The sequence below is a fragment of the Protopterus annectens genome, chromosome 5.part1 (genome assembly GCF_019279795.1).
Source record: "Protopterus annectens isolate FY-2018-M chromosome 5.part1, PAN1.0, whole genome shotgun sequence".
In the NCBI taxonomy this organism is placed as follows: domain Eukaryota; kingdom Metazoa; phylum Chordata; order Ceratodontiformes; family Protopteridae; genus Protopterus; species Protopterus annectens.
Window position 1 is genome coordinate 462,315,282 of NC_056736.1, and position 15,772 is coordinate 462,331,053.

At 39.4% G+C, this 15,772-nt stretch overlaps 1 protein-coding gene across 2 annotated transcripts in view; it reads right to left on the minus strand.

Moving 5' to 3' along the window:
• Positions 1-1,713: 1,713 nt before the first annotated feature.
• Positions 1,714-15,772, minus strand: part of ARHGAP31 (Rho GTPase activating protein 31) — an 870,295-nt gene continuing 856,236 nt past the window's right edge. For both annotated transcript variants that reach the window (XM_044073118.1, XM_044073119.1), the window contains exons 11-12: positions 15,272-15,531; positions 1,714-4,360 (exon numbers count right to left, since the gene is read on the minus strand). In XM_044073118.1, coding sequence (XP_043929053.1) covers positions 1,853-4,360; positions 15,272-15,531 — 2,768 coding nt within the window. In that variant the 3' untranslated portion in view covers positions 1,714-1,852. The remainder of the gene's footprint in view (positions 4,361-15,271; positions 15,532-15,772) is intronic.

Sequence of the window (15,772 nt, forward strand, 5' to 3'; positions counted from 1 at the left end):
CACCCCCTCTTTTTCTTTCTTCTGCAATACTCCTTACACATTCTAAATTGCAAGAACCTTCTCTTATTTTGCCTGAGTCATTTAACATCTTCATAATCTGTGTTTCTCAACTGTTGATTTCACTTATTCCAAAATAACTAAATCCACATATCACATTCTCTTTTCTGGGTTTCATTAATTCCACATTTCAGCTTAGTTTGAAATACAGCCTGGTTAGAACACTTGCTTGGATCACAGTTCTAAGCCACATATAACATCTGTAATCTCTCCCTGTGTACAAATCATAATACAATGCATACATAAAATACATAACACACATTAAAAACTCCACTTCAGGCCAATGAGATGAAAAGTACAAAGTGATCATTGCTTATAATACAGGATGAAAAGAAAAAAATAATTATCAATGAGGGACACAGAACTTTGTCTAGTTTTAAAGACACCTAAGTAAAAAAAAAAAAAAAAGACCTTGTTGTTTATTGTACAAAATGATACATGTTCTTAAGCACATCAAATGCTTCAGTACTGCAGGATGTCTACAGAGCCAGACTTCTAGATAAATATTGTTTGTAAGAACTTCAGAGTGCAATGATATCTTCATGTTGGAAGCAACTTTGAGAGTATAAGTGTCTCCCTCACAACAATATTATGATACAGACTGATAATAAGAAATGTAGCTGAAACAACTACAGGTAAATACATGTACAAAAACATGATACAACTGTACAGTTATGGCTGGGTCCTGCATAAAACTACTTGGAAATATTGCCATTTATTATCCAGGAAAAAAGAGGTCATTGTTCCCTCTACTCATCACTCATTAGACCCATTATAGAGTACAACGCCCTTTTTGGTATGTACCTCACAAGACATCTACAACAACTGGAAAGGCCACAGAAATACCTCACAAAGAGTCTCAAACCTGTGCCTCAAACAGATGCCCTACGCAGACCGTCTAAAAAAAACTCCAGCTTTACTCTTTCGCATATCACCTACTCAGAGGCGATCTTTGCCTAACATACAAAGCTATGTCAAACCAAGAGCTGTTGGACATGCTCCACATGAAGAAATCCCAATCCCTCCGAGCTACACGCTCTAGGGACCTAAACCTTGTCACCACAATAAACAGAACATGCTGGAAGGATAGATTCCTGTCTCAGAGACTTCAAAAACCCTGGAGCAAACTACCTATCTATATCAAACAAAGCTCCTCATTAGCTCTCTTCAAGAAAAATCTTGATGATTGGATGGGAGATAGGAAATTCACCCCGGGGATCACTTCTGTGGCTCTGCTTGACAGGGGCACAGGAAAGTAATTTTCTTGGGAGGCAAAAGCCAGGGTACCGTTTGGCTAGGCTTATATAAGCCCTAGGGCCAATAGCCTAGTACCAACCTATGAACCTATGATTATCAATGCAGTTTTCTTAAAACTCTTTGAAAAAGTGTAAGAAATAAAGAACCACCAATGAATCACCATGTCCAGAGTGCTTGATTTCCACATCAAATCACATTTGCTGTCTGTTTACTCTCACTGTCTTTTATTTCAATGCCACTAGATCTAGTCATACCATATTTTTAAATAATTAATAATCTGTAATGGCAGTTAGTCTTCTAGTATGTAGTATATTTGGGGAATAGAGATATTTATTTATTTGTTGCTGCATTAGACAGCTTAATGTTAACAGGAAAAAAATACTGTATTTCCATTGCACTTATGAGATAAACAATAACCATTATTTAATAAAAAAAGAGTAAAACACTGGAAAGTCTTTTCTTCATCTAGTACATAGGTTCTGTATATCATTAATATAATAGTTGCATTAATCACAGGATTACAGCTGATGGTTTAGCATCACTCTATTGGTCTTCCACTGTGACTATCAAATACCATTGACCTTCTCTGAGGCTGGTAAAAGCAGCTTGTTGAAGTCTCTAGTCTCTGACCACTTTTGGGCATGGTCATTTTATTCCTGGTGATGACACCATCAGGAGTCCTTAGGTTTTCAGATGAACCACCAGCAATGTGCTCCAGGGATGATGTTTCATTTGGGCTTCTTATTGGAGAAAGCAAAACTTTGTTGGAGTCAACAGTAGAAGGGTGGTCCATGATAGGAAATGGTGGGCTAAATAATATGAGGCTTTGGGGCCTACCTGATCTTGATCTGAAAGAAGATCTTGAAATTCCAGATGATCTCTCTATTTTAGAAGACAGTGGGTTGTCTGTAGCTGCCTCCCCATTACATGTACGTTTTCTTCTCATTACTGGAAGATCTTGAGGTGACACAGTCTTGGAATGAGACACATCAGCAGATGCACTTAAGCCTAGATATCTTGAGTTCCTTGAATTGACTGAAGGTGGTTCATTGTTTTCTTTTTCTTCCTTTGCATCTGTACCCAGCCCTAGTAACTGAAGCTGCTCTGACTGATTCTTGCCTAAATGTGGTGGGTTTTTGGTATCTGAGGTCTTATCTGCTTTTGTTAACATGTTTTCCTTCTCATGTAATGAAACCTGAGGATCTGAGTTCTTGACTTGTAGTGGTTGAGGAACTTGGGTGTACTGGAGTTTTGGTGGAATCACAGGGACAGCTTTTGCTTGACAAGTTTTTATCATGAAGGCAGTCCTTATTGCTGGTACACTGACTGGTGCTGAGTTCCTGCGACCTGTAGCCGATCGAGGAGTAGTAATGAATTCTAGTCCAAAATCATTCTCAATATAGCTGGGATTTGCCTGACCTATCTGGTATTCTTCAACTTCTCGAGGTGGTATGGATGACAAAAATTTAGAATTGGGAAATCCGTGTTGTTTTTGCCCACTTGAAATGTTTCCAGATGTACATAATTTGATTTTATTCTCAAAGTTAGTGCAAATTCCTGATGCACTTACAAAATCTAAATGCAAAGATGAAGGCCTTGGTTTTGACTTACAAGATGTTTCTTCTTGCCTTTCAGGCATATCTGACTGGTGAGTCAGAAACTGTCCACATGAAGCACTTTTGTTAATTGGAGTTTGTGCTGGCATGTATAATTTTGTTGTTTTATAGAAATCATGAAATGGTTCAACAGTGAATGATGATGACTTTGTTCTTGAATGTGATTGGGCTTTCCTGCAATGGTCTATTTTCTTTAGTTCCAGAGGAGACCTAGAACTTGCACTTAAGAAAGACTCAAAAAGATCTAACGGATTCTCAAGAACATTAGATGATTCTTTTGAGATGTGTTCTGTTGACCATGAGTGCAGCAAGTTAGACACCTCATTTGACTGATCTCTAGGTGGTATCATCCATTTCCTCAGTAAGTCATCATCATCTGAAACAGAATTTAGATTATGAACCTTCCCCTGCAGATCTTCCACTTCTGAGTTACAGATACCATGGGAATGAAATCTTCCAGGAAATGCAGACTGTGGCCGCTGCTGTTCTTGGATGTCCCCTGACTGCCTTGAAGTGGGCTGAGATTCTATATGTGGCTCTGGCTCTGTAACTGGGAGTTTGCAGTCTTCTGCCTTTACAATATTCTCATCACTTGGGGAATGGAGTGGGCTTGTAACCCACAGGGGGGAATTCTCCCATGGTTCCACAAGATCTAAACCAGGTGTTCCATCTGTTAAAGATTCTTCTTCTTCATTATCAAAGGACTCCTGGGATCTTCGAGATGGACTGTTTTGAATATGATCTAAAGCTCCATCTGTGCTTTCTGATCTTAGATGTAATTTTGCAGAATCTTTTGTGGTTGGGGACTGTGGGCCAGACCTCATGTTTTCTGAATGCTCCTGCTGACCTTTGTGATGTAAAACAACTCTATCAGTATTAATTGTCTGTTGTAAATTATTCTCAGGTTGCTCTGGAAAAGAAGATTGCATGTCAACACTTGAAGGTATAGCCACTGCACTGTTATCAGAAACCTGTTGTTTTCCATCATGCAGGGCAGAAGAAGTAGCATCCTCAGAGTCAGTTGTAGTGGTATTCCTTTCAGAAAGTGCTACAACTGGAACATTTTTCAGATTACTATTGCAAATTACATCACTACATAATGATGGCACGTCTGAATCCAGATCTTTAATATCTGCAGAAATGCTGGCAGTATTTTCAGAAACTGTGTCCTGCTTGCCCTTATTGATGGTCATGTCTTTTGACACACAGATGGCTGATTCAGACTGAGTTGGAAAACTGGTGGAAAGATCTTGGCTTGTTAAAGCATTTGCTTGCAGCTGTTTATAACTTTTGCTAGATTCTGTTTCAGAGCTTATGTCCTGTATGGCCTTGTCTTTCAACACTTCCTCTTCTGGTTCAACAATTTTCAGCTCTTGTTGGATTTCTGGCCACAAAGTCTCCACTCTGATGCTACTAGTGACTTCGTTACCCTGCAAAAAAGTGAATAAAGAAGTCAGTGACAAAAGTATCAAGAAGCATATTTCCAAGAAAGGGCTTCTGAAACACTTCATATATATTCATTCATTCATATTTAATGTATCTAATACTACAAAGGTGGATAGAATGGATTTATGAATTACAAGAAATCTGAGCAAAGAATTTTAAGATCAAAAGTATTTTTATTTGAAGAATACAAAATAAGGAGAAAAAACAGCAACAGTCCTTTGCATCTGCCTTCTGTTGTATAGTCACATGCACTCATATTTAGTATTACATAAATTACCAAAAATATCAGTAGCATACTCCTTACTTAACGACTATCTTCTTTTTTTTCCTTTTACATTTTTATTATTTTTCAATTGAAAATACAATATTTTAGCAAAACATGCATGTAACAGTCTGAAAATTAACGAGTATCTTCTTAATGTAAAGAGACACTTCTTGTCATTTGCAGTGCCTAATGACTGATGCATTTTCATGTTACAGAATGAATGGAGGTTACCTGTAGCTGGAGGTAACTGAATGTGATGTTTTACATATAGTGCCCATTGAAACAGTGGGCATTCTTAATAAAAGGCATCCAAAGTCAGACAACATGTCACTAAAACTGGAACTGATATTTTTGTGGCAGACATATAGCTTTATCAATAACAATAGCAATTTTAACTGGTTATTTTTAAGTAAGTGTACTTAGATGCAATCACTGCAAGCAAGCACTGAGTATTACTACATCCTTCTCAAAAAAGGAAAACTGTAATAGATGTCGGTATTATAGCCTATTTGTCATGTAATCAAAGTTTACCATACCATTGTGCTGATGTAATGCTACAGATGTACAATATTCCTCTGGATTACATCATGCAATGGTCCAATACTTTTGCTTAAAAATCCGCTTTTCCTGTGACTATAAAACTATAAATGCCCAAATGTGGCTCCTCAAATAGCTTACAGTATGCAGCATACTAAATCCATTATGGGTATCTCTTGTAGTCCCACAGCAGCAAATTGGACTGGGTGAACCAGATGACTGGTCAATTGCATGACAACAGTCATTTTGAATAAACTGGATCCACATCATGTCGGAAATGATAGATTAGAAACGAAAAGTTTGTATCCAGTCCCCCAAGCTGTAAGAAGCCAGCACAGACTCTGCAACACAGGTATTACATGACTGTAGTTGGACAGCACATCAGTATTCCAGCTGTTGAATTCTACACACACACTGATGGCAAGCAAAGTCTGAGTAAGGAAATGTGAAGTAAAGGGTGTTATACTAATCCAGATAAGATGCGACGAAGGAATGAGTAATTATTGCAAAGTCATTAAGTGCCGAATCTGAGTGATATTTTGGACATGAAAACAAAGATTTCATGGCTGTCACCATTGGCACCTTTACTGACAAAATTACGTGCAAGATATCTCCCAGATCTTGTACCCTCAGCTTAAGTGCTGATCTATTTTCTTTATAAATAATTGTGAAGGGAAACCAAGGAATTGTGCAGTAACTTGTTGGTTGTAATCTGAAATGCCAAGGTTTCTGTTTTGGTAGAGCTGATCCTCACATGATTGACTGTCAGCTAGTTTAAAATATAAACCTCTTAATCAGACTACAGTGGTATCAAGAAGTGACATTTGCTCCAAAGGGAAGGGGTATCATTCTAAATAAAAGTAAAACTTTAGACTTCTCCTTCTAATGTTACTTCTGTCTGGCAGTGTGGAAGCTCTAAAGGAAAAGGTATCTAAGAATCTCACATCACAGAGGGTACATTCAGGCAAGAAGTTTTACTGAAACAAACCTCTAAGAGTGCATAGAGAGGTAAGAGGCAAAATAGTCAAGGGCCATAGCAGAAAGACCACATTTGTAGCAAAAGCACTGAATCATCATTCTGTCATCTGCAGTATTAAAACTGCTAACGGACCAAGGAGGAGGAAGAATGAAAGTATAAATTGAATTCTCACCACTAGCAGGTATTTCATAGTCTTGATAAGGATGATCCCAGTTCTATAATAGTTCTTAAAACTAGTCTGACACAGGTCAAAGAGACCACTTACTGTTAGACATGACTCAATGTGAATATATTCTACCTTCTGAATAACTTTGTTTATAAAACATATGTAAGTGATACAGCAATTCCTTTCCAAGCTATGTAGAGCCAAACTTTGTTTCTTAAGAATAAGTCGTCACAACAGAAGAGTGAATGGAAAAGACTCATCTTTAGAAAGAAACAAACAAAATGGAAAATAAATGAGCTTGTGATTTCATAGTTAGTCCATTGGTTCTAGCTACAGTTCAGACTAAATAGGATGAAAGCACAGGATCAAACCAAGTCCTTATTACTTCTTTGCAATCAGTGTAGTGAAACTCTGACCACTACACATCTTGAAATGTATGCTCAAGACCACTCTTTCATCTATTGGATGAAACTGGAGAGTGTAAAGCCTAATGTAATCAACATTATTGATGAACAAAAGTGTAGCTAGGGTGGGGCAGAGGGGCAGCTGCTCTCTTCAGAAAAGATTTTTTGGTCCTCATCTTTGAAAATACTGTTTTTGGTCCTCAATTTAGAGATGAGGAGGGCAACAGATTAGGGAACTCACCAGATCACCTAGCTATAGTTCTACTGAATATTTGGGAAGTGATCTTAGATTTAGATGCAGACAAAGTTTTTTATTTCACTAGTAAAGCTGAGTCATAAAACCCTTTCATGATCTGAAGAAGCTTAATTTGTCTGTTTAGCTCCACATTAATCTCAGTTGGCAAGAACATAGTCTTCTCACATAAAATTTCTGAGTAGTAGACTTTACAATGATTATCCTATGGGCTTTCTTGAACAGGCTAGAGTTTATTCAGTTGTAGTCTAACCTCCATTCAGATCTTCTGGGGAAGTGTAGTGGTTTGAACTGACCCTAAGCATACATGAAGTAAACTGATGTGATTATGAGCATGATAGATATCCTTAGCAGAAGGGTTACCATTTGAAATGTTGGGACCTGCTTCAGTGAGGCCTGAAATACAGAAATTCAATGGCTGAAAAGATAATTGCATTTACTGAGTTTTAGATGCCATTTCTTGCAATAGGTCTATCTAAGTTTGGGGGAGGGCTTGCCCCCCCACAAAAAAGTTTAAATGAGAAGAGTGATGTTTGAAATTCACTTTTTATCTATTTTAGTCTCTTTTTTCAGTATGTCAGCACTCAGTCTTGCAAGTGCAGACATTTTAATAGTGAGTCTAACCATATACTTACAATCCTTTTCAGTGCACTCCAAAAGGTGCTTGTCCAAAAAGGGTATCAAATCGTCACTTGACTTTACTAGAAAGGCTCACCCAGACTCTGCTACACTTTGCTGTGAGGGAAAGGCTAGTTTGCTTTTTATTTGTTGTATTTTATATTGCTTTACTGCCTTTTTCTATTTTAAATACTGTGATTTGTTTACTTTACCTTGTGTTTTAATTGTATTCTGCTTTTAACTGTATATTAAAACTTGAAGAGACCACAGCTCTGTCTCTTGTGAGTCAGGCAGAAATGTTTTCCCCACCATCCCACCCAGTTACTGTTGTGTTCATAAACACCATTGTCTTTCTAGTTGCCTGCCCCTTGTGTTAATTTGACCATATATCTCATTTCCTCTCTGTTTTTACTGGCTTGTGTGAGTAAGCACAAAAAAATTATCATTTTGTGAAATCACCCCCCTTCAATGATTTAAATTTATTGGCCATCCTACTGTATTCCATAGTACCAGAATACAAAAGTGACCACCCCCTTTCAATCTATCTTGCAGTTTTAAAAATAGTGACTTTCCACTAAAACTTAACTTTTTAGACACGTAAAACTTAAGTTATCTATTTTCACATCTAACTCCTCTAGTGCACACTGCAGTGTTTAGGATAAACCATTTTTTCTCATCTTACCTTTAAGCATCCCTGTGACTAGCACTTGCTCTAAAACCTGCTGGAAAGCACTAAGAAGCCCTAGACTGATACAAGCACTCAACTCTCCTTGTTAATAAGGAGAAATTAATCGAAGGCTCTAAACAGCCTATAATTTCAAATTACCTTGCTAAGGTAAGGGAAAACAGCTCTTGTATTTTACAAAAAAAAGCACCAAATCAGGCATGTCCAAGGGTCAGCTTCCGGTGATTTCTCCTGTCCACCTGGTGAACCTGCGCATACTGGGGCAATGCAGCAATTGCCTCATGTACACAGACAACCCACTTCTCCTACCATCCAACACTACAACCTGCGAGAGATGCACTTACATAGTCAAACTGGAAGCAAAGCTCTCTCCATCCAAGATTGTGCTAGACAGTCAAGAGGAGCAGGTTAACACCCACACCACACCTCAAGCAACACATAGCCCTTCTAAACCCACACCACCAACACCCTCACATTGCAACACTAAACCCTCATATGTGGATGCCCTTAACAGTAATCTACCCAAGCAACAAAGACCTCCAAATCTGAAACGTAAACAGACACCAATCACAACCAAAGTGCCACATAGCTCACAACACCAGTGTGCCACCCAACAACAGCCCCTAAGGTAAGACAACGTACCCAACACTTTAGTCATAGGTGACTCTATAGTCAGGCACACTGATGTCCAACTCACCAGGCTGAACAAGGAGAAAATTACAGTCAGCTGCATGTCGGGTGCCAGAATCCACTACATAATGCATGCACTCAAGTCACTCCACAACAAGTACAAATATGACTCTGTCATTGTCGATGTTGGAGTGAATGACATGAGATGTACCTCCCTGGACTACATGACAAGAGACATGGAAGAGTTCTTAGATCATGTGGCCCAGGCAGGTATGATCCTAGCACTGAGTAGCATATTGCTTCACCCAGAATGATACCACAGTATAAGGACAAAATGATTGACTTCAACAATTGGCTAAGCTTCCGGTGTCATTCAAAGGGGATCCAGTATCTGTCTGCCTGGGACGACATGATCGACAAACCACAATGCTTTGCTAGAGATGGTCTGCACCTGTCACCCCTAGGATTCAGGTTACTGGCTTAGGCCCTTTTTTTGGCAAAGTTCAAAGAACAAAACCACCACCGTAACAGGTACAAGCATGCAAAATCTGAAGGTAATGCTACTCAATGCTAGAAGTCTAAACCTCAAAATGCAGTCTCTCAAGGCACTCCTAAAAATGCAGAACATTGATATCTGTGCAGTAACTGAGACCTGGTTCAAGGCTCAAGAGAGCACCCCTGCAATACCAGACTACAACTCTTACCACACTTTTCGGCCACCAAACCAGAACCGAAACACTAAAGGTGTAGGAGTGTCTATATTCACCAAGGATATTCACGCCACCAGGCTAGTTGCCCAATGCATCTGAAATTCTCCAGGTGCAAATAACACAAGGTAAGACTGCAATCCAAATTGTAGCTTGCTACAGATCCCTCACCATGCCCCAAGATTCTCACTACACCTTTCTAAACATACCAGAAAATATCAAGATACAACCAAACACCCTAATACTGGGTGATTTCAACTACCCTGCCATTAACTGGGAAAACTACTCATGTACCAACACCTTTGCCCAACGGTTCTTGGAATTCATAAATTCCAATGCCCTGGATCAACTAATCCATAGTCCCACCAGCGGCTCCAATATCCTAGACCTCATCATTACCAATATGGGAAATCGATGCTCCACACCTATGGTCACCCCCTTGTTGGTCAGGTCTGACCATAAGCTAATCACCCTTGACATCCACATCCCTCCCCCACCCACCAGTAAGGAAATCTCCATAAAAAACTTCTCAGAAGCCAACTTCATGCTACTCAAGTCAGAAGTGACAAACTTCATGACACCCATGCAGACAGAAACTGAAAGTTCGACTGCTGAATCCTACACTAAGGCACTATACAAACACATCTACTCGTGCATGAATTGTGCCATCCCAGATAGAACCAAGATGCTCTCCTCCAAAAAAACAGAAGACAATCTAGTGGTCCCGTGCCATAAACAAACTTTACAACAAAAGGAAGAAACTGTTGCAGAAAAGAGTAAAATCCCAGGATGCAAAAAGCTCCCTTAGCAACCTCAGTAAGAAGCTGAGATCCCTCATAAAATCCTCCAAAGCTAGTTACAAAAATAAAATTGCCAAAGATTCCAAAGACAACCACAAGGCATTCTATAGCTATGTCAAAAATCTAAATGGCAATGCTCAGATCTGCTCTGAGCTACAACAGAATGGCATTAAATATACTGATCCCAAGGATGCCAATATCCTGGCAGATCGATTCAGTGCCAACTTCACCCTCCTCTCACCCCCTAAAGGGCCCATCTCAATACTGAAATATTGTCAAATTCCAGTAATAACGGCCACACAGGTACAAAACGCACTCTCCAAAGCTAAGAATACAGCATCCATGGGACCAGATGATATCCCGAGCTGTGTACTACATGAACTACAAAATGAACTGGCACCTCACCTAAGTGTCATGTTTAATCATAGCCTCACCTCAGGCTTCATGTCCACTGAGTGGTGCACAGTTACAGTTATCCCACTCCGCAAGGGGAGATCCACCTTGGATCCTGGGAACTACTGTCCCATCAGTTTGACCAGCCTGATCTGCAAGGCCATGGAACATATTATCATGGAACTTATAAACAAAGACATTGACAACCTTCAAACTCTGGACCCCATCCAGTTTGGGTTTGTGAAGGGCCGATCTTGTCTCCTGAACCTGATTGATGTCTTCAAATCAGTCTCCAGAGCCATGGACAAGGGTAAGGTGGTCCACACAGCCTATCTAGACCTTGCCAAGGCCTTTGACACCATCCCCCACTCTGGAATCATAGATAAACTTACTAAGCTGGGCATTAATCCCTACCTCACTTGATGGGTTGCCAACTGGCTTACTGACAGAACCCACACTGTAAAAGCAGCTGACTCCAATTCCAGCTCCAGACAAGTGACAAGTGGAGTACCTCAGGGTTCAGTCCTGGGACCACTCTTGTCTGGCATCTACGTCTCTAAAGTACAGGCCAACACTAAGGGACTATGGCTAACAAAGTTCACAGATGACTGCAAACTGGGAGCCATTATTGAATTCCCAAATGATGTGGATATTCTACAAAAGGGTCTTACAGAAACAGATGCTTGGTGCCAGAGCCATAGGCTCAAGCTCAATGCCAAGAAATGTACAGTTATCCCCTTTGGAAAAAAACATGTACCCGTGAATTACCACATAGGTGGCAGTACACTAAACACTGAAAGTGTGATAAGAGACTTAGGGACACAGGTGGACAGTGGTCTCACTTTCGATAACCACATTGCCACAACAGTTAGGAAATCCTTCTATGTGGCACACCTCATCACTAAGGACTTTTCATCCAGAAAAAAGGAGGTCTTTGTCCCACTGTACTCATCCCTCATTAGACCCATTATAGAATACAATGCCCCGTTTGGTATGTACCTCTTAAGACATCTGCAACAACTGGAAAGGCTGCAGAAATACCTCACTGAAAGAATCACAGGCCTAAAGCAGATGCCCTATGCTGACTGCCTAAAAAAACTCCAACTATACTCTGTCGCATATCTTCTACTCAGAGGCGATCTCTGCTGAATATACAAAGCCTGTCAAACCCAGAGCTGTTGGACATGCTACACTTAAAGAAATCCCAATCCCTCAGAGCCACATGCTCCAGGCATCTAAACCTTGTCATCATAATGAACAAAACATGCTGGAGGGATAGGTTCCTGACCCAGAGACTCCCCAGACTCTAGAATAGACTGCCTATACATGTCAAGCTGAGCACCTCTTTGGCCCTCTTCAAAATGAACCTTGACGATTGGATGGGAGATAGGAAGTTCATCCCGGGGATCATGTCAGTTACCCTGCTAGACAGGGGTCCAGGGAAGTAAATACTGTGGGAAGAAATAGCCAGGGAATTGTTATGGCTAGGCTTGTATAGGCCCTAGGGCCAATAGCCTAGTACCAACCTATGAACCTAAGAACTTGAAATGTTAAGCAAATTTTTTTATGTTGGTCTAGTTCAAGGGCAGGTAGACTAAACAGTGGAAGAGCCATAGTGGAATGGATAAAATGATGATCTTATTAGGAAAGTCAAAGTCTGACATGACCACTTCCACTGAAATTTCACACCCAGATAACAGCCCTTTGGAAAGTTAACAGTGGTAATGATAAATTGAACAAAGCTGAATTCTTTCATAGACTGAAGGACCCCTTCAACTAACAATATAGACTCACCATTGACCAAGATGTTGAAGTCACCAAGAAACAGCCAGTTAAGGTATTCCTGGACACATATATGAAGTTGCTTCAAAATCTTCTCAAGGTATTTTCTGACTATTTGGTAGATGATAATAGACCATTAGAGGAAGTCTCCTGCAATTAGCTGATACTCCTACAGCATACTCAAACAAGTTGTTCAATTTACTGTGAATACACTCCTGCTGGCATTAGCACTCCTAATATACTGATGAAGAAATACATGCTTCTGTCATAAACACTCAGTAACTATCATTCAGCAATTAAATACCTAAACTCAGTTTGTTGTAGATCAAATTTTCAATAACCCACAGAAGCCCAGGCATGGCCAAGGCAGTATTGATCCTGATTGGTGGTCTGTGTAAGTGGACATATTCACACTGGGTACTTAACACAGACATGGTGATCCTGTTGTCCACTAGTAGCTATGTAGTTTTGCTATGATGGGAAAATGAATATTCTTCCAGACATCAGCTTTTTCTACTTCAGGAGTACACCAATGGAATGTGTATGGCCCATTCTTACCTTATGTTCCCTTTGGATTCTAAGCTGTTTACAACACTGGAGGTTGTTGAGGTCATAGGGTACTAAAAGGTGCAGGTTGGGGTCATAGGGTACAAAAAGTAGCAGGGTGCCACAATGTAGTCCCCATCATAAAAACAGTCCATTTCTGGAATAAATTACAAGGTCTTACTGAAGGCAACTGGACCAGTCCATAGTCTGTAGGTACTTCCTGGCTACTATATATGCAAAAATAATGTTTTCTTAATTTTTTTGAGGATGATGTAACTTGCTTCTAAGGATACATTTAAATATCTTCTAATCAAATTTGCCCACCTTCCATCTGAGTTCCTCCATATCCCCAAGGTGAGTCCACTCAATCCAAGCGATTTGTACTTTTACAGTCCAAACATTTTTTTCTAAACCTTCCCTGTTGGTATTTTTCTCCTAGTTCAGGACTCTTTTCAGCTCAGCACATATGTCGTCAGCCCTGATATGCCTTTGTTACTGTCCTTTGTGAATCCTGTGTTGAGGTATAAACTTTTCATTACTTGTTAGTTTGAATGTATTAAATTCATTTATGTGGGTATGTGCTTGTGCATGTGTGTGTGTGTGTGTGTGTGTGTGTGTGTGTGTGTGTGTGTGTGTGTGTGTGTGTGTGTGTGTGTGTGTGTGTGTGTGTGTGTGTGTGTGTGTGTGTGTGTGTGTGTGTGTGTGTGTGTGTGTGTGTGTGTGTGTGTGTGTGTGTGTGTGTGTGTGTGTGTGTGTGTGTGTGTGTGTGTGTGTGTGTGTGTGTGTGTGTGCATGTGTATCTCCCTCTCTTTACATATGTATCTATATCTATCTATCTATCTATCTATCTATCTATCTATCTATCTATCTATCTATCTATCTAATCTCTATCTATATCTATCTAGCTGTCTATCTATATACACATATCTATATGGCTCCCCTGCATTTTGTCTAGTATATGTTTGATTGACATATACTTGGGGTATATTAGACTGTCAAATGTTTGGATTGTCAAACTTCTGAAATCCCGAGGATATGTTTCTTTGAGACAGGTAAGTGGAGTTTGGAGGGGGGTGAGATTGTTTATATATTAGGGTTAGGGCTGAGGTTAGGTGAGGGGATATGTGTGGCGTTTTTGTGTGTGAGTATTTTAAGGTTAAGGTCAAGTTTAGGTAAGGGGTAGATGTAATGTTGGTTGTGTGTATTTGTGTGCCCGAATATGTCTTGTGTAGTGGTACTATTATGGGAAGTTTTTAACGGAAGGTATAGGGTTAGTGCTGGGGGCAGAGGCAGGGTTAGGGTTAGTATACATTATTAAGGTGGGGTGTAGTAGTGAGGAATGCCCTAGCTGGTAATAAGGCAGTGACCGGCAGTGTTTGCAGGGGTCACTGGTTGGATCAGTGGTATGTAATACATTAATTTTAGACATAGCCATGGCTTGTGGGCACAGTACATTTCAGTGGCATTATGGAGTGTAACAATCCAGGAGAAACAAGTATAAGTTGAGAGGGATGTAGCTCAAGCAGCTTATTCAAGAAACAAACACGAGGGTGACAGTCGTGGTACTTTTACAATACGTGCATGACTGCTTAGTCTAGACCTAAAGATTGCAACAGCTCCATGTCAGAAACTTAAGACCAGATTTTATGTACCCTAGAAATGGAAAAATCAATCAATCAATCAATAAATACGATTAATAAACTGCGACTCAAGTCTCCCAAACAACAAATGTAGAAATTTACTGTCACAAGATTAAAGCCTAAAAATGTTGCACCTTTCACCCACAGTTAGGTATTAGCAAGATTTTCAAAGTCACCTCGGAGTAAGGGGAATACAATGAGGTAGCACACCGTTAGACTGAAAATATGTATCATAAACATTCTCTAACACAGTCATGCCATTTTGAGGTTCATATTAGCAGTCCTCAGAATTACATAAGTGTATGTTTTCTATAGTCAGATGTAAGACATTTACTGTTAGCAGGCAAAATTTGCTGTTAAATATAACTGCACATATTTCCACATGAAATATATTAAATGAAAGAAGATAAACAGAAGGCTCATCAACATGTGTTCTTCTTATACAAACTATTTAATTTTTTTGCAAGCATAAGCTGATGATATTATGTACCTGTTCAGTGGCATCCTGGACGGTTTCTTCTATGATGTCCATCTGTGTCTTGCATATGTCTGTATTATCCTCTACTTTTCCTGGAAGATGCAACTCTATTGGTGCAATACTACTGTCCTCTGCTGAAGACAAAATGGTCAGCTGTATTGCTTCAAGGTCAATGTCTTTGTAAGTTTCATTATGAACGTTGTGCTTTGATGCTGTTCCACCTTCACTGGATTCCAGTGTTAATTCCCATTCAGGTGATGAAGAACTATCTTCTAAAGAAGAAAAAGCACATTCAACAACAAACGAATGTTGAAACTAATGTCAAGTATATGGGGAAAAAGAAAAGCTATACCTTTCAACTAAAGTCAGAAGTCTGAAGTATGAATTTAGAGAAAGACAAATAACTAAACCAAATAAACACAATATACATATACACACACAAACATATATATATATATATATATATATATATATATATATATATATATATATATATATATATATATATATATA